The sequence below is a fragment of the Anabrus simplex genome, chromosome 1, assembly GCF_040414725.1.
Source record: "Anabrus simplex isolate iqAnaSimp1 chromosome 1, ASM4041472v1, whole genome shotgun sequence".
In the NCBI taxonomy this organism is placed as follows: Eukaryota; Metazoa; Arthropoda; class Insecta; order Orthoptera; family Tettigoniidae; genus Anabrus; species Anabrus simplex.
This window is the reverse complement of record NC_090265.1, coordinates 1,166,857,646-1,166,882,129: the sequence shown is the minus strand read 5'-3', so window position 1 is coordinate 1,166,882,129 and position 24,484 is coordinate 1,166,857,646. Positions and strand designations below refer to the sequence as shown.

At 40.5% G+C, this 24,484-nt stretch overlaps 1 protein-coding gene across 3 annotated transcripts in view; it reads left to right on the top strand.

The window, feature by feature from the left end:
- Positions 1-23,886, top strand: part of LOC136858143 (leucine-rich repeat-containing protein 15) — a 41,996-nt gene extending 18,110 nt beyond the window's left edge. Inside the window, exons 2-3 of one of the 3 annotated variants that reach the window (XM_068228625.1) lie at positions 5,393-5,492; positions 22,210-23,886. In XM_068228625.1, the coding sequence (XP_068084726.1) occupies positions 5,468-5,492; positions 22,210-23,615 (1,431 nt within the window). In that variant the 5' untranslated portion in view covers positions 5,393-5,467 and the 3' untranslated portion in view covers positions 23,616-23,886. Of the gene's footprint in view, positions 1-5,392; positions 5,493-19,989; positions 22,015-22,209 lie in introns of those variants that run through there. The other 2 variants (XM_068228627.1, XM_068228626.1) reach the window with 2 other exon arrangements.
- Positions 23,887-24,484: the final 598 nt, after the last annotated feature.

The window sequence follows — 24,484 nt, the reverse complement described above, 5'->3', positions numbered from 1 at the left end:
TGCGTTGATGCGTTGATAATTAGAATAATTTTCCCAGGATGAAAGACGTCGATATTGTTTAAAAGCAAGTTTTCTTCTTGCAATCATTCGGGAACATTCTGTGTCTCACCACTGCGTAGGAGTATGTTTCGGAAAACAGGAAGGCTGTTCCACTGGGAAACTAACCGAAGCTGCAGCATTTATGATGTGTATTAAACAGTCGTATTTTTAAAGTGGGTCGGTAGGGAGAGCTGCAGTACGAAGTTTGGAGTCTATGTTCTCGCTGAAGGCAATCCAATTTGCTCGTTTGGTGTTCCATCTGGTGGTGGGGTAGAAGGTTGTAGGTAAGGGTTAGCTGTTTTGTAAATGAATTTCGATAGGAAGATGATCAGATCCCAGGGAGTATCGTCGTGCTTCCCAGGTTAGGTTGGCAGCGATGGCTGGAGAACAAATAGTTACATCTACTGCGTAAGGTCGATGTTCAGGCCGAGATATAAGGGTAGGACTATAGGACTACCGTCGTTGAGTATGACTAGGTGGTAGTCATCCATCATATCTTGAAGGGCTATTCCAGCACGGTCCGCATAAGCACACCCCCAAGCTACACTATGGGCGTCAGATCTCCACATATAATGTACGGAGGTTCCAGGTGGGTAAATAAACTGTCCCATTTGCCTCGTTGAATTACAAGACGTGATGGACAATAGATAGATATTAATGTAAATCCCACCGTAGGGAGGTAGATACGAGCCGCTACCACTTGGAATGAAAGAACTCCGGAAAAAGTAAGGGATATTGCACTGTGACGAATATTGTTGCCTATTAACAGACCACTTCCTCCATACCCATCATCTCTGTCTGAACGCAGAACACGATATCCAGGGAACATAACTGGTATACCTGCACGAAACCAAGTCTCGGATAATGCTGCCAAGTTGATGTGCCGATCATGTAATTCTTTTTGAAGACTGTATTTATGAGTCAGCGCTGATTGGCTATTCCACTGCAATATTTTAAAAGCTTCTCTGAATGTTTTGTGTTATCGTTTCGCGAAGTTCCGATGCCGAAGGGATACCACGATTAGATAGGCGAATTCCGTGTAGAAGCTGTGTAACTAGGTTAAGGATGCCAGTAATAAGGGATTCTGATGAGGTAAGTGGTGGTTGAGAAGAGCTGCCAGGCAAGGGACTTGCACTACGGGGTGCCATTAAATGCGGCTGAGGTGGATAACGGTGTGGGCCCACTGGACCACCACTGACTTCATGGGGATGGTAAAATACCGGTGGGTGGGGGGGGGGTAGATGGTGGTTGGAACACGGTAATTTTGTGATTTTGTTGTCTTGGTAAGTGAGGGAAAGCTTGCTCATGTATGAGGGGTAATGGGTGAACCATTTCAGCGTACGGTTTTTTCATAAGAGCTTCCTTAGCTTCCTTGAATGGCATGTTATATCTGGCCGAAACCTTGTTTATCTCTAATCGTTTGTTATACTCGGGCAATCTTTACTGAGGGCACTGTGTTGACCTTGACAATGTACGCACTGAGGCTGAGGCAGTGAGCAGGGGTTTGGAGTACGTGACACACCACAGTTATTGCATCTACCCTGTGAACGACAGTGTTTACTTATGTGGCCGAAGCGCAAGCAATTGTAACAAATACGTACTGGAGCCACATATAGAGAAACCGCACAACGTGCCCCATAGATTGACACACTGTCTGGTAGCGTCTGAGAGTCAAAAGTAACCACATAAGTCCGTATTGGAACAGCAGTTGAAACATTGTCCTTTATTGTGCGCCTATACACACGACGGACTCGTCGGATTTTAACAGAATAATCTATCACTTGTAATAGTTCGTCTTCCTCTATTTCTGTATGTACATCTCGTACATGTCGAGTTATGACATGAGACGGAATGTAACATTCTAATTGATGTGAGGAAAAGAAAGTAGAACTAACGAACCAGTTTGCTGCTTGCGCTGAATGAAATTCCATTTTAAGACGATTTTTCCCGACGGGAGATATATCTTTGATATTTCGACGTTGAGATGGACACTCCCGATAAATTATTTTACCAAACGCCATCGGATGTAGTTTACCTATGTTTCCTTCTTTCCCTTCCACATAGATGCAGTAAGGCCCTGAAGAATCAATGTGATACCGGTTCGCTTTGTTATAATCATATGCATTGAGCCGAGGCGGTGCTCCACTATTTTGAGGAGGAAATCACAGCTTGTACCGCATTCATGTCAGAAGCACTATCACCGTGACTAGAAGCTGAGCTATATCCTGAATCACTGGGAGAAGATATCTGTTGTGAAACATTACCTGTAGCATTTTCTGGTGTAACTGCTTGTTTCTTATCGATGTTACCTGAAGGTTCTTCTAATGCTCGCTTGTTGGCCGCCACAACAGGTGGAAAACTCGCCTTCATATTACAAGCGTAGGTAGGTGGTTGATTTAGAACCGCCAAAGCACTCCCGACACTATGAGACACCTGCTGTATACTGTTCGGTATGAGCACATTAGACTGTGATATGGGGGGAAAAACACCCTCCCCATATAGGCCTCCGTCCATAGCACTAACTGCTAATTAAACTGCGAGGTATGTCATTAGGCTACACACTAGTAGACGTAGTCACTGAAATGCACGAATGAATGTCCACACAACTAAAAAGTCCGTACTGTCGTACGATAAGTGAGCGTGAGTCACACAGAGCGAACATACAAGCAACTGCACGCCACGAGGGTTACGAACACACTGCGGACTAAGTAGTCGAAGCACCCCCTATTAAATGAAAATGAAAACCTACAACCTGTTTTCCAGTCTTTGACCGGGTCAGGGATGTAATGAATGATTCAGATATAGGCTATTAGTACGATGGGGTCGCCACTCCCAAAGTGATTAATTAATGACTAATAAATGCTATGAAATGAGAATGGAGAGTGTTGCTGGAATGAAAGATGACAGGGAAAACCGGAGTACCCGGAGAAAAACCTGTCCCGCCTCCGCTTTGTCCAGCACAAATCTCACATGGAGTGACTGGAATTTTGAACCACGGTATCCAGCGGTGAGAGGCCGACGCGCTGCCGTCTGAGCCACGGAGGCTCCCCCCCCTATTAAAATCGGCTAAAAAATACATTTAAAATTCTTTCCCGTAAACAATCTGGATATGATATTTGCCATATTATTTACATTTCAGGGAAATATATATTTTTCTCCGAGTAGAGAAGTGTACCGAAAAATGTCGGAAAAAATGTCAAAGCCGAGAATATGGCGCCATATTTAAATAGCCATTTAATACACGTTTGTTACAGGAACATACACATATCTTATATTTTTGTATTCAGGAAAGCTCTCTTCAAATAAGTGAAAAAATTAAAACATGAATTTTAATATTATGTTTCACGCCCACATTCCCTTGCTCTTGCCTAGTGTGAACATGGGAAAGCACGGAAAACTATCCTCAGGGCTTTCGATGGTGGGATTCGAATCTCCATCTCCCGAGTGCAATTTTACAGCCTCGCCAACTCCATCGGTTGTACTCGTTGTAAAAGGAAACCTGTGCACAACGGAAGATACTTGTGGTTCCATGCGGTTCCGTCGTGTAGAGGTTTCACTGTATTACAAATGCACACATCAGTGCAGACACCACATCTACACAGATAATTTAACTAACTTCTCGTGTACGAAGTACGATCTGACAGCTACGGGTTCCCCACTAACGTCCACGATCAGGCTGGAGCCCCGCCTCCTTAGGCTCCTTTCACACTACATGGTTTCGACCGTACGGCAAAAAAACCGTACGGTGACATTCCTTTTGTGGCGTGAAGAAGAGCATTAGACCTTTCACATTACACGGCACGGCAGCCGTGCTGTTGCCGTGCCGTGTAGCAGCCGTGTCTTGCCACTGGAATGGACGGCTGCCGTTGACTCAGTGCCGCACACAGCTAAATGCGTGCTTTCACACTGTACGGTTTTTTAATCGTACGGCAGCTCTCGAGCAGCTGTAGAGGAGATAACGCGAGGGTATCTAGACACAACTTATATACGCATTAGTGTCATACGGTAGTGTTTTATTGTTTGCCGGGCCGAGTGGCTCAGACGGTTGAGGCGCTGGCCTTCTGACCCCAACTTGGCAGGTTCGATCCTGGCTCAGTCCGGTGGTATTTGAAGGTGCTCAAATACGGCAGCCTCGTGTCGGTAGATTTACTGGCACGTAAAAGAACTCCTGCGGGACTAAGTTCCAGCACCTCGGCGTCTCCGAAAACCGTAAAAGTAGTTAGTGGGACGTAAAGCCAATAACATTATTGTTTTATTGTTTTACTTTGTTGTTAAAATGTTCAGTGCATTGCTTTGTAGGATTTATCGTTGGTTTTGTGAAATAGCTGACGTAGATTCTGATATTCTTATTACTCTGGTCGATATGGGTATTGGACGTGTGTGTTGGGGGAGGGGAGGGGGGCGAAATGTACAAACAACAAAACGTTCCCGGGTTTATGGTGTATAGCGTGGGGGGTGGGAGTAGGTATATACACCAAACTAAACACCACACTAAAGAGATTGCCACATAGACGAATGCGCGCGGCAAGCAAGTGAATCATACCTCAGTGTCCATGACCTTGGCAATAAAATATACCCCTGCCACCCTTCCTCACAATCTCCACTACTTGGTATGGCGCTATATAAATCGGTTAACCGCGACAAACTACATGTTATGCATATTCCGGCTAATAATTGTATTGATAATTAAAGAAAATAAAAGAAATATTTATCTGATAAGACAACAGGGCTTGTGCAAATTGCTTTTTAAAATAATTAAAATAAGTCCTAGTTTCAGCCACCTAAAATGGAATAATAATGTAATGTTTTCTCCACAAAGTGGGACGGGGGCGACCGCACCCCCTCGCCCCCCTAATCGACGCTACTGCATTTATAAAGATCGGATTGCGACCAAGAAATGCCTGAATTGAAGTTTACTTAGAAATGAAACCAGATTTTGATCTAATTTAAGACAAAGAAAAGAATGTGTTTGGTAACTGAAGTGTTTTTTCAGTATATTATATATATATATAGTGTATATTATTACATAATACAAATTCACAAATATATAGCCTACTTATGATACAATTTCACAGTTTAATGTTCAGCCACAAACTACTAATATTAAGAAATCATGTTATTATTAAAATGACTCTCTTGTATGACTAGCATCAAGACATGCACTGAGCTTCCCACGGCAAAAAAAACCGTACGGCAAAAAAAAAAAAAAACCGTTGTAGTGAGAAAGCAACATCTCCACGGCAAAGTGCCGTCCGTTTTTTTTTTTTTTGCCGTACGGTCAAAACCGTGTAGTGTGAAAGGAGCGTTACAGAATGCTGCAATCAGTGTTAGTAGCTGCTTAACTCTTCTACAGGTTCGTCAGTTCCACCGAGTTAGGCGGACAGAGAGAGAGTGGGTGTGTAAATGGTGTTCGAGGTGTTCCATAACCATGGCGGGTAAAGCTATGGTATCAGGTACGTACCATTTCTCTACATCATTAAACACTGTAAAATCTCATCTTTCCTTGCACACAAGAAATAAAGCTTCGACAGAGTTTATGTGTTTCGAAGTTGTGTCTGTATATTCAGGTTGATTACTACTTCCATTATTTTCTCCAAAGAAATATCCATACCATGCAATGCATTTTTAGTCGTTTCTGCTCCGAAGTGTAAGCAATGCATCGTTGTGTCTTAAAGGAACGGAGCAGTTAGAAGACAGTAATAATACCAGTGGCATACAATGAGGGCTACCAAGGCTATCGGTGAAGCCCCAACGTCAATTGAGAATGATGGAAGTCTAAAGCACATTATAATGTAAGCATCTGACGCATTGTTTCATTTACAAAACTTGGAAGCTGTGAGAAAAAAAACGCCGCACGTATTTCTGAGAGCAAGGCATCGGAGACTGATACTGCAGCCCAGACTGTCGTCCCTCTCCCCTCGACCCACATCGCGCGACTTGCTGACGCATGTCCGATAAGTGCTAGGACCGTCGTTCCGTCAGATCGCCACTGCTAGGTATCAACCATGCTACTGCAGCCCAGACTGTCGTCCCTCTCCCCTCGACCCACATCGCGCGACTTGCTGACGCATGTCCGATAAGTGCTAGGACCGTCGTTCCGTCAGATCGCCACTGCTAGGTATCAACCATGCGTTACTCATAGACCTCATAGTATATACTTCCTCACCTCATACTTCTGACTTAATTTTATAGATAACAGAGCGCTGGTATTTCACTCCTGTTTACTTCTACATCCTTGTAGGAAGACACTGCAGGGCTGCTGTTATAGGAGTAATATAGTTTTCTTTTTATAGGCAGGTCTGCTAGAATGAAATGCATTCTTTCAGGTTTAGTGTTCTCTTTTGTTGCTTGGACTCGAAGCCGTTATCATAGGTCGGACACCACCACTGACCTCCAGGGAGGTAATTAACCAGTGAACGATGGGTAAGACCGCTGTAGAATTCAACATGTTTATTTAATACTAGCTCAAGTACCCGTGCTTCGCTACGGGATTGGATGCTTAGAGAGACTACCCTTGTGGTTTTCCTAACTGAAATCAACATAGGTCATTACACAAACGTCAGTAGGAAAGTAGCGATTAAAAGCAATATCATCATATAAAATACTCGATCAAATGGAAACCCGCACATTTTCTCACTTTTAACGAACAGTACTACGATGCCAATCTAACAGTCCAAAGTTCCAGAGCTGGAAGGACCAGGCCGCAGACAACTGTGAACACTCCTCTGCCATTATTCCGTTATATATGCACACAGCTCATTCCAATCAGTGGCTCAGTGTAGGGAATGCTATGATGAACCAGTTTGTTACGTACCAGTAGTATCATAAAGTGTATGAACCACAGGAATGGAATGCTAAAGAAGAAATTTATCTAACTCTCCAGCTACTTCCCGCCAATATTCAGGCCGGCTGTTACACTCGCTGCGACCGGGCGAGTTGGCCGTGTGGTTAGGGGCGGGCAGCTGTGAGCTTACATCCGGGAGATAATGGATTCGAACCGTACTGTCGGCAGCCCTGAAGATGTTATTACGTGGTTTCCCATTTTCACACCAGGCAAATGCTGGGGCTGTATCGTAATTAAGGCCAAGGCCACTTCCTTTCCACTCCTAGCCCTTTCCTATCCAATCGTTGCCATAAGACCTATCTGTGTCGGTGCGACGTAAGGCAAATTTAAAAAAATATACTCGGTACGCAGCAGTAATCCTGTCTATCGTAAATGAGTGGCAACAGAAGATACAAAGCACATCACAAACAATGGTCAATGTAATGCTATTGTTGATCAATTTTATTAGCTTTCTATATTGTAGGCCTTAACATTTAGTTTTCTTTCGACTCTGTGATATTAGGGCGTCTTATAAAAAGATTTATAACCTAGACTGTAGTTTCTTATTCTCCGACTTCACATACCGATTTTAATTATATTCTTTTTACCCATTTTCTCGTGACTCGGCCTTGATATGGACATAGTAACAACAATCCAAATTCATTAATATATTTGTGATCATAGCCGGTACGATAACAATGTATAAGACATAAATGCTCGGAAATTTAAAACTATATAACTTTAGTTATGTAATATTTATCAATACGACCACTAATAAGATAAATATTTGAGAATTAAATTTTAGGTCTTCCCCTAAACTACCATTTTACTCAGCGTGAATACAATTATTTATGGCCTAGATTGTAGCGACTTATTCCTCGACTTTTTAGCAAAATAGGACCACTAATAACATGAATATTTGAGAATTAAATGTTAGACCTTCCCCTAAACTACTATTTTACTCAGCGTGAATACAATTATATATGACCTATATTGTAGCGACTAATACCGCGACTTCGCCTACCTATTTTCGTTAATAATAATAATAATAATAATAATAATAATAATAATAATAATAATAATAATAAAAATAATAATAATTGTATGGCCTCAGCTACCGTGTGCAGACATTTCGATTTGACCCCATCTGGCTGTCTGCTCGTCAATTTCGACGTTCCGTTTTACTCTAGGTCCGCTAGATGGCAGACAGAGTAAACAGGATCTCTCTTGGGCATCTATGGCTGAGAATTAATTAATTTTGTCGGGTAAATACCAAATGTATCACCAGAGATCTTTTACATGCCGACATCGTACGACATGGAGTGTCGTATGGACTTTTTTCCGCCCTTCAAAAATGCAACTACCTCTGCCGGGCTTGAACCCGCTATCTTGGGATTCGGAGACCGACACTCTACCACGGATCCACAGAGGCAGCTACCTATTTTCGTTAAGATATGACGACTAATAACATAAATATTTGAGAATTAAATTTTAGGCCTTCCCCTAAACTACCATTTTACTCAGCGTGAATACAATTATTTATAGCCTGGATTATAGCAACTTATTTCCCGACTTTGCATACCGATTTTCATTAAGATACGGCCGCTAATAACAAAAATATTTGAGAATTAAATTTTAGGCCTTCCCTTAAACTACCAATTCACTCGGCGTGATTAAAATTATTTATGGCCTAGATTGTAGCGACTTATTCCCCGACTATGCATACCGATTTTCATTAAATTCTCTTCAGCCATTTTCTCGTGTTGCGTGTACAGACAGACAGACAGACAGACAGACAGACAGACAGACGGACGGACGGAAAATTAAAAAGTGCATTTCCTTGTTACTGTGGACACGGCTGATACAGAAATACCATCCTTTTTTAAATTCTGAGCAATGTTCAGACAAAACTCTTATTTCCTTCTTCTTGCCTTCCGGCCTTCTAAGGACCACGTTACAATTTCAATTCTTCCTCCTTAGTTGTTCTTTCCTTTTCTTCCAGTATTCTTTCATTGTTTCACTGTGCTTCATTTTCCTGTCTTCAGTCCACTTTGTGCCTGTTTTCTTTTCCTTCCTCCCTTAGAACCCTTCCATTTGTAAGATTTTCTTCCTAAAAATCTTTCTTTCCAATAATTCTTCTTCTCGTATATTGTTCCTTTCCTGCTCTTTCCTGACTTCTTGAATCCAGGTGGTAGTTGATTTCTTTTCCCAAAGGTACTTGAAGATTCGTTTAGTTAGTCTATTGTCATCCATTCTGTAAATGTGTCCAAGAAATAGCAATCTCCTTTTTCTTATTGTTTCTGATATGTTTTCTATGTTCTGGTAAATTTCATCGTTACTTCTTAATTTCCAAAACTCTGCAATTCTTAGAGGACCTAATATTTTCCTTATAATTCTTATTTCTAATATTTCTAATTTATCAAGCTTGTAGTTCAGTACTAGACATTTGCTGGCATACAGGCATTCTGGTTTCACTACTGTGTTGTAGTGCTTTATTTTAAGTTTTGTTGATAAGCACATTTTGTTGTAAGTATTCTTAGTTCTACCGTAAGCTCTTTCCATCTTTTGTATCCTCTCCTCTATAGCAGATTTTTCTAAACCATTTTCTTGAATTGTCTCACCCAAATATTTGAATTTCTTTACCTTTTCTATTTGACCAATATCCGTTACTAAAAACTTCGGGGCACTTTTTATATTCGCCAAAATGTTGAATGTTGGCTGTCTTTTCAAGGAGAATGACTTGCATTGCTGCATCTGTAAGGCTTTCTGAAAGTATGGCAAAGTCATCTGCAAATGCTAGGCAATTTATTGCAACACCTTTGTTCTTCTTCCCCAGCATGAGTGGCAATATTTTGGATCCTTTCAGTTTTTCATTCCAAATTCTTACAATTTTCTCCATGACACAATTGAAAAGGAGTGGAGATAGACCATCGCCCTGCCTGACACCTGTATTTATTTTGAAAGGTCGAGATATTTCACCCATAAATTTTACTTTCGAAATGGTGTCTGTAGGTGTTTTACGAATTAGGTTGGCCAATTTAGTTTTAACTCCAAATTCACGGATTACTTTATCTAGGGTTTCCCTATCAACTGGGTCAAAAGCTTTTTTAAAGCCAATAAATGTTACAACTATGTCTTTGGAGTTTATTCATTTGTGTCGAATTATAGATTTCAGGTTGAAAATCTGTTCGGAGCAAGATCTTCCCTCTCGAATTCCACCTTGATATTCGCCCAATTGACTGTCCAGTGTTGATTTTACTCTGTTTAGTAGTATTGTTGAGAATATCTTGTAAGCAACTGGCAAGAGAGATATACCTCTGTAGTTGTTGACATCTTGCTTGTTACCCTTCTTGTGTAATGGGTGTATTAGAGCCACTTTCTAATCCTCTTGGATCTTTTCTGTTTCCAAAATTTCTTCAAAGATTATTTGTAGATCTTCTATAACTTACGGTTCAACCTATTTTAAAAGTTCAGCTGTTATGGAGTCTTCCCCACTAGCTTTGTTATTTTTAAGAGTTTTAATGCTTCCTTAATTTCTTCCGCTGTTGCAGGTGAATCAGCTTCTTGATTTTTCATGAATTTCTGAAAATTCTAATTTATGATTTGGCTCAGGGCAGTTCAGCAGGTGTTGGAAGTGTTTTGCCAGAATCTCACAGTTCTCGGCATTGTTAAGGCCAATATTACCATTTGCATCTATGAAGCAAATACTCGGGGATTGATAACTTTTCAGGTTATTCTTAAAGGTTTGATAGAAATTTCGGGAGTTATTTCTTACAAAATTATTGTCAATTTCTACCAGCTGCGATTTTTCAAAATATCTTTTAACCCGCCTTCTTATTCTTGTTGTTTCTTTTCTTTGTTGTTTAAATAGCTCATAGTGTTCATTCTTTCCGAAACATTTCCATTTTTTCGTTCTTTCCATTACTGCTTCCTCACATACGTTATTCCACCGTACTTTCGTTTTAGTTTTAACTGATCCAAATACTTTCTTCGTTGCACTATTAATCTGTTTAGATAATTCTGGCCATTTGCCATGCTGAGTTATTATAATTTCTTCCTGAAAGTTTTCCATAGTTGCTTGTGTAATGTTGAGCCTATCTGTGTTGTATTTCATTAATTCTCTCGGCCTTCTTTGATTCCTGCGAGGTAGAAGCTTTAGATTAATTTTAGAGAGGTAGTGATCGGAGTCAAACTTCCCACTTGTGATTACTTTAACATTCATAATTTCCTGAATACTGAAACCGTACAGTGTCCTGTACAACTCATTGGAATTATGGGTGCCTTTCTACTTCATTAAAATCACTCCTAAAGGTCGCGTCATTGGTAGTAGTATGGGCGATGGGGATCGAGCAGCGTCCGGCCAGAACGGAACCCGCGAAAGAGCGCCTGGAAAACAAAGGGAAGACTGAGCAAGAGCCAAGCCCCTGCGAAAAGACCCTCTCAACTTGCGGAGAGAGCTAGAAGAGGACGCGATGCTGGAGTATTCAGATACGCCCCGAGGTGTGGCTTAGCTTCCCAGAGTTCCAGACTAACATAAGGAACTTCCGGTTTTTTATGCACGTGTAACGTGTGCCAACGTCGGATTTAGGCGCGTAAAAATGGGATGATATTTTGATTCAGACATTGGAAAATTATGTGAGACACACCAATGAATAGAGCTGAATTTTCTGCGTTTCCCAGACTAAAAATATGTAATACTTTATTCAGGGGAAGAAAGGAGGTCACCAGATGTTCAGATTTAACAGATTGCAAGCACATGTGAATACAACAGCGTCACCCAAGCTAAGAGTCGCGCTCAAAATATGACTCCACCCCCGAGGGACGCTACTGAAATAATTAAAGGCGGGAGTCGAATTACGGGATAATTACCGATCGTTGGTTAAGCGTACCTGGATCAATAAAGAGAGGAAAAAGAGGGCTACAATATCCACTATTTAAATGGTCTGAATTCCTGGGGTGAAAGGAGCTCTTGTCCATAATGAACCGTGAATCGTTTACGCCCATTATCTTCCGGTGCGTATACCATAAAAGCTGAGCTGACCCTCGCTGAAGACAGTTCTTAGCGGGTCGTTGAGAGGGGACATTGTGTCACGTTGTGCCCCAGTTTTACAGTCAGAACCCTATTGTCAGCGTATTAAAACAGTGCTATTGTGTCCTTCACGGCGGTGAAATACGAAGCCTTTGTGAAGTGCGGACGGGAAGCCAAGCGAGCCCAGGCGGATGTTTCTGTGCCGCGTGTCAGTAAATAAGCTACAAGTAGAGTTTATAAACGAGTAGCGGGTTCGGCTATGTATAATGCCAGCCTAAATGAGTCCGTGATATTAGTAAATTGGTATCACCCAAGTTGCTACTCTAAGTCAGGGGCTCAGGTGTTGTGAGCTACCCGATTCATGCTGTGAACGCGCTCGCTGTAAGTGGCATAACCTGCTTGTTCGTGGGGTAGATTCTGTGTTCGTGTCGTGGTAACAGCAGGACCGTGTGACGAGTTGTGGAGTGTTACTCCTTGGATTACTTTAAGATTTCAGCAGTGAACGAGCCAGCCAGAACGTCGGACCTGTGTGTACCAGGGTCACAGGACAGCACGCTCGACGCCAGTGCCGAGGTCATGCAGGAGTAAACTCCACCATGGGTCTCCCGTGGAAGGAAAAACCACGGCCACCAAACAGATGAGTTGATGTCAAATATAAATTTCTTAAGCACGATAATGTATGACCGGGGGTAGGATGAGCTGTCATTTGTAAAGATTCACATGTTGTAAGATAATGCATGTCCTAATATGGAAATTTTATTGATCTTTATAATATTAAAGTAAATTCAAAGGAGCTGAATTCCCGGACGACCCATTTTTTTCTTAATGATTAGCTTATCGTGAGGGTTATTTTTAGTAATATGTAGAATGTCCTAGCAAATATGGGAACAAGGTTAGGAGAATATTTGAGTTTCCCTTAGGGGTGGCTGGAACAATAATGCTGGCGAGCAGGGACAACCATGTCAAAATGTTGTTAGTTACTGTCCCATGTGGCTATCGTATATGCTGGGGAAACTCATGGGTCAGTCAGACAATGCATGCCTAGCTTACACATATAATCAGTGCATGTACAGCAAGAGAGAAGAAATCCCGGCCGGGAGAGGTATATGCTGTGTTATTTAGGTAGTTGTGAGGGACCATGTGCGAGTCTCCCTTGATTTTTGATTAATTGGCCAGAATTGTCTGGAGTGTTTTTTTAATCTATAGCCGGGGTGAGCCACAAAGGCAGGAGTCTCTAATCTTTGGTCAAAAGATTTAAATATATGTATATTTCCTGTGCGAGGAGCGAGGAGTATGGGAAAGGTTGACTGAGGAGTCATGGGAGCCCTATGCCCAAGGAAGGAAGATACGCGATATGAGACGTAATGAGAGGGCCAAATGCCCGAGGAGTTTACGATGAGATGAGTTAGAAGTGATCGTGCCCACAGTCGGCGTTCAGCGGTAATAATGAGAAGGGAGAGAATAAATGTGTATTTCTTGGGAACTCAGCGGTAAGATGATATAAACAAATGAAATGGGCCAGGGATATGTGCCCCGGCTGGCCATTGTAATTGAGAGGGGTCAAGAATCTGACGTGGCTAATGAATGAGTGATGACTGTAGTAGCGAATGACCTTCCCTTCTTTTTTTTGTGAGTGTTTGCTCCTCGTCCTTCACGACAGAGCTGGTCCCGCTGTGCTATTGTAGTTAAGGTTTGAGGCTATGGGCTTCCCCCGTAAATTACTGTTGTTTAAATGGTTCAACTAAAACACTGCCGGCAATGATAATATCACGGTGATTTAGAAGGTAATTAATAAACGAGTAGGGATCTCCCCTAAATATCCGGTAATATGAGACTGTAGGTAGTCTAGGGATTTTCAGGAATCCACAGTACCTCTCGGTTGGGAGTCGGCCAGTTCGACCCCGGATCAGGATAGCCCCCTTGAGCGAGCTGCCCCTAAGCTTGCGCCTTGGGCCGGAGACAGTGATAACCATGTTGTTTCCTTCCAGGAATGGCTCTCCTTTATGCATGAAGTGTATATATATATATATATATATGTGTGTATGTTTAATATTTAATGTGCATATATTTTTGAGTTCAAACAGAACCTTTGTACAACGTTGTGTGGTCTTGGTGACAGATGAGGAAGTCCGGGGTTTAGCTAAATAATATGTGTGTTTTGTTGTGTATTGTGTAAATATCTCTTTGATGTGTCAATTATGTAACGTAGGGACCGGTTGATTACGTGCTAAGAATGTAATGTATTATGTAAGTGGACATCATCTCATAGTACACGATGTGATCGACAGAAGAATAAAATGTAATGAAACGGCATGAACATACGAGGGAAAGATGGACGAAAGTGGTCGCAAAACCTCAATTATACCGTTGTGCAGACGACGCCCTCAGGCGAGTCATATTTAGAGTGTTATTTACTTCCTTGTCCTCCCGTATGCGGAGAGTTCATTGTATAGGGTTGTGTATTTTCCTTCTTTTATTATGTCATATTTTGAATAAATTAGTATTCGTAACCCCACATTATATGATTCTTGTCATTTATAGTTATGTTAAGCAGTATCCAGTAATAGTTAAACCCGGAGAATCCTACTTTCATATTAGATAAGGCTCCACCTTAAATATTTGTTGTTTTTTTCTTTCTTTCGAACGTAACCACTCCCCCAAGTGCTCGGGCTGCCGCGGCTAGCACAGAAAGTAGGAAGGGAATCGGTTCGAAGCTCGTTAGGCTAGTCGAGCCCCACTTACTCTAGTCTCATCCGTGGGTGTTTACCCAGTTATGTGGAGGCATTCTTATGCGCGGGTCTTCAATTCGAGACCCGGAAGGGTGTAATACTTTTTCGAGAAATAGCTACATGGTCCAATTGAAACTCACCTAACATCGGGTTTGGGGACACTCATGTTTTAGCCTTTCTTGGAAATTTCTTAAAGAAGGTCGACATTAATTTTAGGTGAAAGAATTTACAGAGATTAATTAGTCTCATGCCATTTTTTGTTTGTTCTTTTGTGTGCCAGATATGCCCCTACTATTTTGCTGAAAACTTTTTCTTTGCCTATCTGTGCATTAAAATTACCTAGTAGAATAATAACATTTGATTTTGGAATTTTTGAGATTTCATCATCTAGAAGACTCCAGAATTCTTCAGTTTTACGTAGGTTCTTGCTATTATCTTCATTTATTGGTGCATGACAGTTAACAAATGTATACTTTTTGTTATTGCATTTAAGTGTGAGAAGAGATAACATTTCTGAACTAGATTTGAATTCCATAACATTATCAACTATTGTTTTATAGACATAAAAGGCGGTACCTAGTAGTGGCATTCCTTTCATAATTTTGATTGCTGGTTTACCTTTAAAGATTCTATAATTTTTGGTTTCTGTTACATTCTCATCCATAAACCGTATCTCATGAGCTGCTAAGGTCTAGATTTGTGTCTGTCTAAGAAAATTTTCAGTTCTTTCTCTTTGCCATTTTAGCAAGGAATTTACATTAAGAGTGCCTGCAAAGAATTTCTTCCTAAATTTAAGTCTGAAAGGATTCCAAGGATGCTTTGACTCACCCTTACTGCAAATGGTGGAACTCCCCAGAACCCTAGGTCCCGATGCATTTCATAACGCAATGGTGGATTTCTCTTCCGAGCTACCACCTGGGGTAGTGCTTTCATTCAGCGGACTTTCTATTCTGCAATTGAAATTGTTTGTATAAGGTAGGAAATTAATTCCAAGATAAGATCGGATTGTTAGTCCGAAATGATTTTTTATTCGTGCTTTACTCCACTAGGTTCTTCCGCTCTCTCCGCCGTTGGGACATCAAATTCCTCATCCGCCTTCGAGAGCGTTGACCCTTACAGGGTGCTACCATCCGGAGCCAGATGATCGCAGTTTTTTTTTACGAGGATGTTACTCCTCCCCCTCCTCCTTCCCCATCACTTGGAAGATGAGGCTCCGGGCTTGGGACCGGCAATGGCGGAGTTAAAACTCTTTATATATATAGATAATAATACCGTAATAATAGTAATAAAAATAATAATAATAATAGTAATGGTGCATGGCATCTGTATAGGCTTGGTGGTGTTCTAATGAGGATAAAATGAATGGCGAATACATCATAAATACCCAGTCCCCAAGCCAGGGGAATTAACAGTGTGAAGGGATTGATTCTGAAAACTGAACCGGGCCTATCAGACCAAAGACAAGCATTCTCTCCATTTAGCCACAAAGTCGGACTCTAATTTGCTAAACCTGCACTGATCAGTTGTTGAGCATTGGCAGTAGCAGAGGCCAGGGCAGTAGCTTGCGAAGCAGCCTTGACAACACAGCAGGGTTCTCCGTCGGCTATTGACCGCAGCTCAACTATCGAAAGGGGTAACCTAGCCCACGTCTTGATACTAGCATACGCCACTGAATAATACGTACCTCATGGCAGTAGTGGCGATTGGGAGTTAGAAAGGGGGGGAGGGGAGTCCTCCAATAACTCTGCACATACCTTTAATACATACTACCTGTAGTACACGTCGTTGACGGGACTTTCCGCCGATATTCAGTCATGATGTTTTACTCGGGACACGTCAGTAATTCCATCTATCGGACATGACTGAAAGCAGAAGAGACAAATCACATCACAACAATGGTCAATGTAATGTTATTGTTCATCAGTTTTATGAACATTCAAATCTGCAGGCCTTCACATTTCGTTTTCTTACGAGTCTGAGATATTAGAGCATCTAATGTAAAGGCAGTTCTTCCTTCTTTCATAACTCCCTCTTGTCTTATTCTTCAAGCGATCGTTCCTTCACGGTTTTTCTCAATTTTTATAGTCATCTTCACATTTTTCCTCATCGATATGGACTGACGATCACGCGCTTTTACACCTTAAGACAATCAAGACAAAAACCATTGCCAGTTGACATAATTAAACAATATTTCTATGTTAACAATTCTTGGCGTTGAAATGGACTAAACAACAGAAGTTCACATTCATTATTCTATTATCATAGTCGGCACGGTAAAACTGTACAATACCGAGCTCGATAGCTGCAGTCGCTTAAGTGCGGCCAGTATCCAGTAATCGGAAGATAGTGGGTTCGAGTCCCACTGTCGGCAACCTTGAAGATGGTTTTCCGTGGTTTCCTATTTTCACATCAGGCAAATGCCGGGGCTGTACCATAATTAAGGCCACGACCGCTTCCTTCCATCTCCTAGGCCTTTCCTATCCCATCGTCGCCATAAGACCTATCTGTGTCAGTGCGACGTAAAGCAAATAGCAACAAAAAAAATGTACAAGACATAAATGATTGGAATTTGTATTCTCTAAAACTGTTGTTACGGTATTTAATACTCATCGATAGGACCAACAACGTAGGTACTTAAAAAAATTAAATTTCTGCACCTGCCCTTAAACTAGCATTTCATCCTGCGTGAATAAAAATTATTTATAACCTAGACTGTAGCACCTTATTCCCGAAGTTTACATACTGATTCTCATTAAATTCTGTTCACCTATTTTCTTGCGCTTCGGCGTTGAAATGGACTTAGCAACCAAAATCGAAATTTCCGGTAAAAATACAGAAGACATAAATGATCACAAATTTAATTCTATATGCTTGTTATAAATTTACTTGAAATTACCAGCGTTTCACCCCAGTGTAGCAGTGGGCTCATCAGTTGGATTGCTACACCTCTCCAATAAAATTAATTATGTATCAATTTTCGAGTTTGAAAAGAAAAATACAGCAAAAATATAATAACCCTATTACCTAAACATACCGTACATCATTTCTGCATTATCAACACTTATTTCTATTTTAGATGTCTTACACTTCAGTATAGCAAGTAACTCTCCTCCACCACGCTTATTTATTTGCTCTTGTCGAAAAATATTGTATTATGTCTATCATCATTTACTTCATTATGCACTGCTAGTCAGCCAAGTTTCGGTGAGTATTATTCTTTCAGAATCTGAAGCAAGAATGTTATCGTACCGGTCACAAAGTTTAGTGTTAAGTCTCCTAACATTTTGGTGGTAAATTGATATAAACTTATGCAATGCGTCCATTGATTAAATCAAGGCATTAATACCTTGAATTGATTTTAAAATATAACAAAATCGATCATTTTCCTTCTTCCTTTAACCTGATACTACCAATTTCTTCAACCCATATATATGCCAAGTTCTTATCTTTCACTAATTTCCGGACTTTGGTAAAAAAACTACTTTCCAACATTGCTTGTCAGGCTTTGATTTATGTAAACAGGCATTTCTGAAGTGAAACCAATATAATTAACATTAAGATTTTCCTTGATTTTGCGCCTATTGACAAATACATCCATATCAGAACGCCTAATAATTTTAACTATGATTCCAGCATTATTCTCATTATTACCCTTTCTTAGCCGATGACATAAATGCATCATATTATTTGTAACATACAATGCTTGACAGTCTTCACAACATCATACGTGTTCTCATTGGGCACTGTGACCCACCTCCCACCATACTGCCCAAACACAACTCAGTTCTTTTTGTAATAACACATTTTCGCTTTTCAAACTCTCGATAGTGTGAAGACATATTTTTGAAGCTTCACCATAAACCTTCAGTAAATTTGCAGTTTCGTCAAGTTTATCTTGGGCCAAATTCAATGACTTACCGAGTTCATTCATTGTCATTTTATTAGATTTCTTGATTGATTTACGTTCACTGTTGATATATACTAACAGGTTTTACATTTCACTTATTGTAGGTATGTTAATACGTTCGTCAGTTGGTAAGGATGTTTCAGGATTCAGACCGATTCGCCTGGAGTTTGAACATTTCTTGTAATGCCACTTCTTGCCTGATGCATAGAGAAATTTAACGCCGTCATCCTTTCATTGCACACAACTACAATGAAACCAGCTGTTGTATTCTTTACACTGTCTCTTCACGTTAACGTTTAAACATCTCAAACACTGTCGAAGCCTTTCTGCAGTCGCTCACACGCTTCTGACTTATTTACTACTCTTAGCAGTATAACATCATCCGCAAAAAGACGTATTTGTGATTCCAGCTCTTTACTCCAATTAATTATACAAAGGTCCAATGATATTGCCCTGAGGAACATCCCTATTAATGATTGCAGGACATGATAGTGCTGCACCTATTCTAATTCTCTGAGCTCTCTTTCCTATAAATATAGCAATCCATTCAGTTATACTTTGCTCTAGTCCAAATGCACACATTTTTGTCATCATTCTCCCATGATCTACCTTATCAACAGGTCAATTGCGATACAGAACATTTGACCTCCAGAATCTAAAATATCTGTTACGCCTCCATATTTCGATATTTTTCGGGGCCAAAATGTTACACGATCGAACAGTTTTAAATTTTCTTCAAAGGAAAGAGTGTCCAGGTTTCGGGATTAACACTCGTATACATAGGGAGAAATTAACGAAGAAAGTTGACATTAGTTGAAGACTGGATGATAACTGAGGACAGCCGGATGGGACAAATATCGTCGCTGGGAAGGTAAAAGGTTGTTTTCCACAAAGCTCCTCCTATCAATTATTCTCCTTAAGACTGGTCACGCTTCCCAGCCACGTATGGATATGCAGTCCATCAGAACAAATTTTGTTGTGTTCATTTTCCTATGCCCATGTGTAAAGGAAAATGAACCTTACAGTACCGTACTGTAGGAAAGTACGTTTGCATTACGTATTTGCGCACTCCTAGTATACAATGCATGTAAGGTTCATTTTCGTTTAGTCGTTGACATAGGAAAACGAACACAACGGACATTGTTCTGATGGACTGAGTATCCATATGTGGCTGGGAGGCGTGACCAGTCTTAAGGAGAATAATTGATAGGAAGAGCTTTGTGGAATACAACCTTTTACCTTTTCAGCGACAATATGTAAATACCTAGCGGATGTATTGGAAAATTGAAATGACACTCACTAAATTGTGATGATATGAATTACGGACTTAAAGAAAAGCAGTGAAAGAGGAGAAATGTAGTCGCAGGAATTCTAGGTAATCAGATAAGAATATGAATTATGGTATTATTACTTAAGCCTAAAGAAGCAAGGCAGAGGTACAAAAACGGAAGTAGACGGGAAATACATTAAAAACTTTAGCAAATTCCAGAAAACACTACACGGAGTGATTCTGCACTCCACGGTACTGTTGACATATTGACAGCCACCCTTGGTGCTATTCGAAGACGACTGTAACCTCCAACGGTGTTCCGCAAATATCCTGCAGAATGGCAGCCTGAATTCTCACCCGCCTTCTACGCAACGAACAACCACGAGTTTACAGGAATGATGACGAAAATGCAATACGTCACTTCCCTGCTGGCAAGCAGCCAGAGACGTTGCCATGGTAACCGGTAAGTTCGTTCTCGGTCTGCGAGGGTATCCGTCGTTCAAAGCAGAGCACGAAACCCGCAGAAAGTAGCAATTTTCTTCGTCATTTGAAGAGTAAGAGAGATTATGGAGATAACAAAAGATATTTAAAATGAATGGACGTTTCATATACAGTACAGTCTACCAGATTTTACAGAAAATCAATAATGTATGATAAAATATGATATAACTCGTTTGATCTCCCTATAAGCTTCAGTCTGTTCCGTGATTTTTAAATTGTATACATATCCGAAGTTTGGTCGAGATCTATCCATCCGTTTCCTCGTGATGGCACAAACGGTCAAACAGACAGAAAAATAGACAGGAAAGCTAAAAACCACTGATAAGACCTTGAATTGACCTAAAACGGATAAATATCTGACAAGCTGGCAGGATAAATGAAATTAAAAACAGCGGACCTCCTACAACTTTATTTATATTCACTGGCGGGAAAAAAATATCTAAACACCATGAAATAACTAATGTAAAATACAGAAATGTTGGCAATATATTTATTGATGTAACACATTTAATTGCTTAAAGGTACAAGACTATAGGTTAATATCCGCGCTAGAATATTCATCGCAAATGTGCCAGGCTGGTCCATTAATAACCGATGTGACTGCCTGATTGTTGAATGCAGGAATGCAAACGTGCATGCATTGTGTCGTACAGGTACCGGATGTCAGCTGGCGGGAGAGAATTCAATGCCTGTTGCACTTGGTCGGTCAATACAGGGACGGTTAATGTCGGTTGTGGATGACGCTGGAGTTGTCGTCCAATGATCTCCGATACGTGCTCGACTGGGGATAGATCGGGAGATTGAGCAGGCCAAGGTAGCATTTCGACACTCTGTAGAGCACGTTCGGTTACAACAGCGACATGGTGGCTTGCATTTTCCTGTTGGAAAACACTCCCGGGTATGCTGTTCATGAATGGGAGCACAACAGGTCGAATCACCAGATGGACGTACACATCTGCATTCAGAGTGTTTGTGGTAACCACGAGGAGTGCTCCTCATGTCATAGGAAATTGCCCCCGAGATCAGAACTCCCGGTGTAGGTCCAGTTTGTCAACGCCGCAAACAGGTTGAATGCAGACGCTAACCTGGCCCCCTTCTAGCCAACACACGGTCATCACTGGCACCAAGGCAGAATCGGCTTTCAACGGAAAACACAACGGACCTCCACTCCATCCTCAAATGAGCTCTCGCTTGACACCAGTCAAGTTGAAGACGGAGGTGGTTTGGAGTAAGTTGTATACACGCCGTAGGGCATCCGACTCGGAGCTGTCCTTGGAGTAACCGATTTCGAACATTCGTTGCGTCACTGCGGTGCCAATTGCGGCTCGAGTTGCTGATGTAGACGCAGTCCGCTGTGCCACACACATGCGCAGAATACGGCGGTTCTCCTTCTCGGTGGTGTCACGTGGACGTGGGGAGCCCAGTCTTCTTGAGAGCGTACCTTCTCGTGACTAGCACTGCCAGCACGCATGCACAGTGGAGACATTCCTGCCAAGTCGTTCTGCAATGGCGCAGAAGGAAAATCCACCTTATTATACGGCCACGTTCTACCGCAGTGATACTGGCCTCTTTGTCTTCGTAAAGGCATTCTTGATCCACTCACAGTCACTCTGTCTAGTCTCACAGGTAACTAACACTCTTGCACAGCACAGACTCCATTTAAAGCAAACCTGGTGTGCAACGTCATGGGGCCACTACTAGAACCACGCTAATACGGTTCGTAGAAAATTTGAATCATGGCGAATACTTCTTCTTTATATTTCATTTTCAATATAGTCTGTGTTGTTTAATTAGACTAAGGATTTCATCATCACGTGATGTACTTTACTTTTTATGAATGTTCTCTGATACCTTGTACTATTGCAGAGTATACCTTAAGATTCTGAATGGATGTCTGTTTCTTTTGTACAGATATGAAGACAGCCGTGAGTGTGTTGCAGTTGTTCGTCATTTTTCTTGTTGCTGTGGTGTGTGACGAAATACGAGACTATGCTGGTTCTGGGTTACTAAATGTACCAAGAAATCTTCAAGGAGTCAAAATCTTAAATTTGTCCAGAAACCGCATCACAAAGGTTGAAGCTTACGACTTGAAAAGTGCTACGGACCTCATATCGCTAGATTTCTCATATAATAATTTGACGTACATTGATAAAAATGCTCTGGAATCGACAGTTAGGTTGAAAACACTGAATGTATCATTTAACAATTTTCTATCGGAAGTGGGCTTCCTACTTCATAGTACAGAGTTAAACACTCTTTCAATGAAAGGTATTGGACTGACTGACATTCCTCCCGATTCCTTGTCGTCTCTCAAAGAACTATGCGAGTTGTATCTATCAAAAAATAATCTACAAAACATAATGTCCAAATCCCTGATCCATCTTGACAAACTAAACATAATTGACCTGAGTGAAAATAAAATTGAAGATATCGGAAAAATATTCGAGTACAGCGTACAACTTCGGGAGATTTATTTAGATCGTAACAACTTAACGTCACTGGTAGGAACTGAATTTTCCAACAACAAGGAACTTCAATTAATATCATTGAATGAAAATCAGTTGAGCTCTGTGCATTCCAATACATTTACCCAATTACAGCACCTTAAGGAGTTATACATGCGAAATAATAAATTATCAAAATTAAGCAAAGATATTTTCAAGGAAAATACGAATCTACAGAAGTTGGATCTGAGTGGCAACAATATTGTACACATAGAGGTAACTACGTTTCATTCACAGATAAATCTTCAGCATCTATATTTATCTGAGAACTGTCTAAAAACATTACCAGATGAAATATTCAGTAATAACAGGCAACTTATAAAGCTTTTCCTGGATAGTAACAACATTGAATATTTATACACGGATATTTTTGCCCGTAACGAACAACTGACGGAAATTAACCTATCAAATAATAATTTTAAGACTTTGCCACAAGGACTTATTAGGAGAAATTCGAAGTTGGGCCGTCTTATTTTGGACGACAACTACCTTTTAGAGATTAATAAATACTCTCCATTTCTGTACACATCTTCTCTGAAATATGTATCCATATTGAATACCAATGCATATCTAAAGTCACCTAACTGGACTTTAGGAATGCCACCTTTCACGAATATAGCAATCTCAGGACCTAACATCGTCTGTCATAAACGCCCACTTTGTTCTACTACTGAGATAATTATGGATGGTGGGAGTTATAAACGCGACTGTTCATATCAAGAATCTGCCAATAGTCCAGAGAATGGATCTGCAAGTCACTCTTCATGTTATGTACTGCTGACAGCAATTGTTCTTGTATTATCTATATACTAATAAGTACTCAAAGAAGGGAATTATTTTCAGTATTATTGCATTATTTTTCACACAGCACTTATTTTAAGACCCACTACTTAGATTCCATTCTAAGAAATTATTTATTCCAAGACTATCGATCTTTGTTCACTAAACAACTATCCGTCAACTATATATCTACCTCCTTTGGTTTGTAAATTGTGATGATGTATAAATATATATAAATATATAAATATATATAATGATGTATAAATATATATAAATAAATAATATGCTGTGTTAAAATACATAAGGAATTATATTTTATTTACCTGTACATCCATGTGAGTTTCCTTCGAATTAAAGCAGCGTTCACAGGGAATCTGCCTAAATGCAGATCAATGATGATTGATTAATTGATTGAATGATTGATTGACTAATTTTCCACTCTTAACTCTACTAAATTAAATTAAATATAAGCGAGGCACAAGAATTCAAAATTCGTTAAATTATATCAGGTGGCTGTGCTGGCCCGTACATTCGAATTATAAGTGTCCCTCGCGCACTAATGATGAATGGGATGCCTATTCGCTGGCTAACAAAGGAGCACTACAACGTGCTGTATTTCGGATTTGAAACAAATACCGTAGTCATTTTGTTACATTATGTAACCGGATGCATTTGTAAACAAGCCAAAGGTGCAGAAAATAAAGTTCAATAACTGATTAATTCATACGCATATAGACATTCCAGTCTACCAAAACAGTTGCTTGTATGTTATATGTACCTTGAACGAACAATTGGCTGCTTTTAATGTAAATCTATTGGGAGAAATACGCTTATAGGAGGCAGGAGGCTATTTGGAAACTTCTCCGCATATCGTCTGTGAGCTTAGGCTACATTCCGACCAG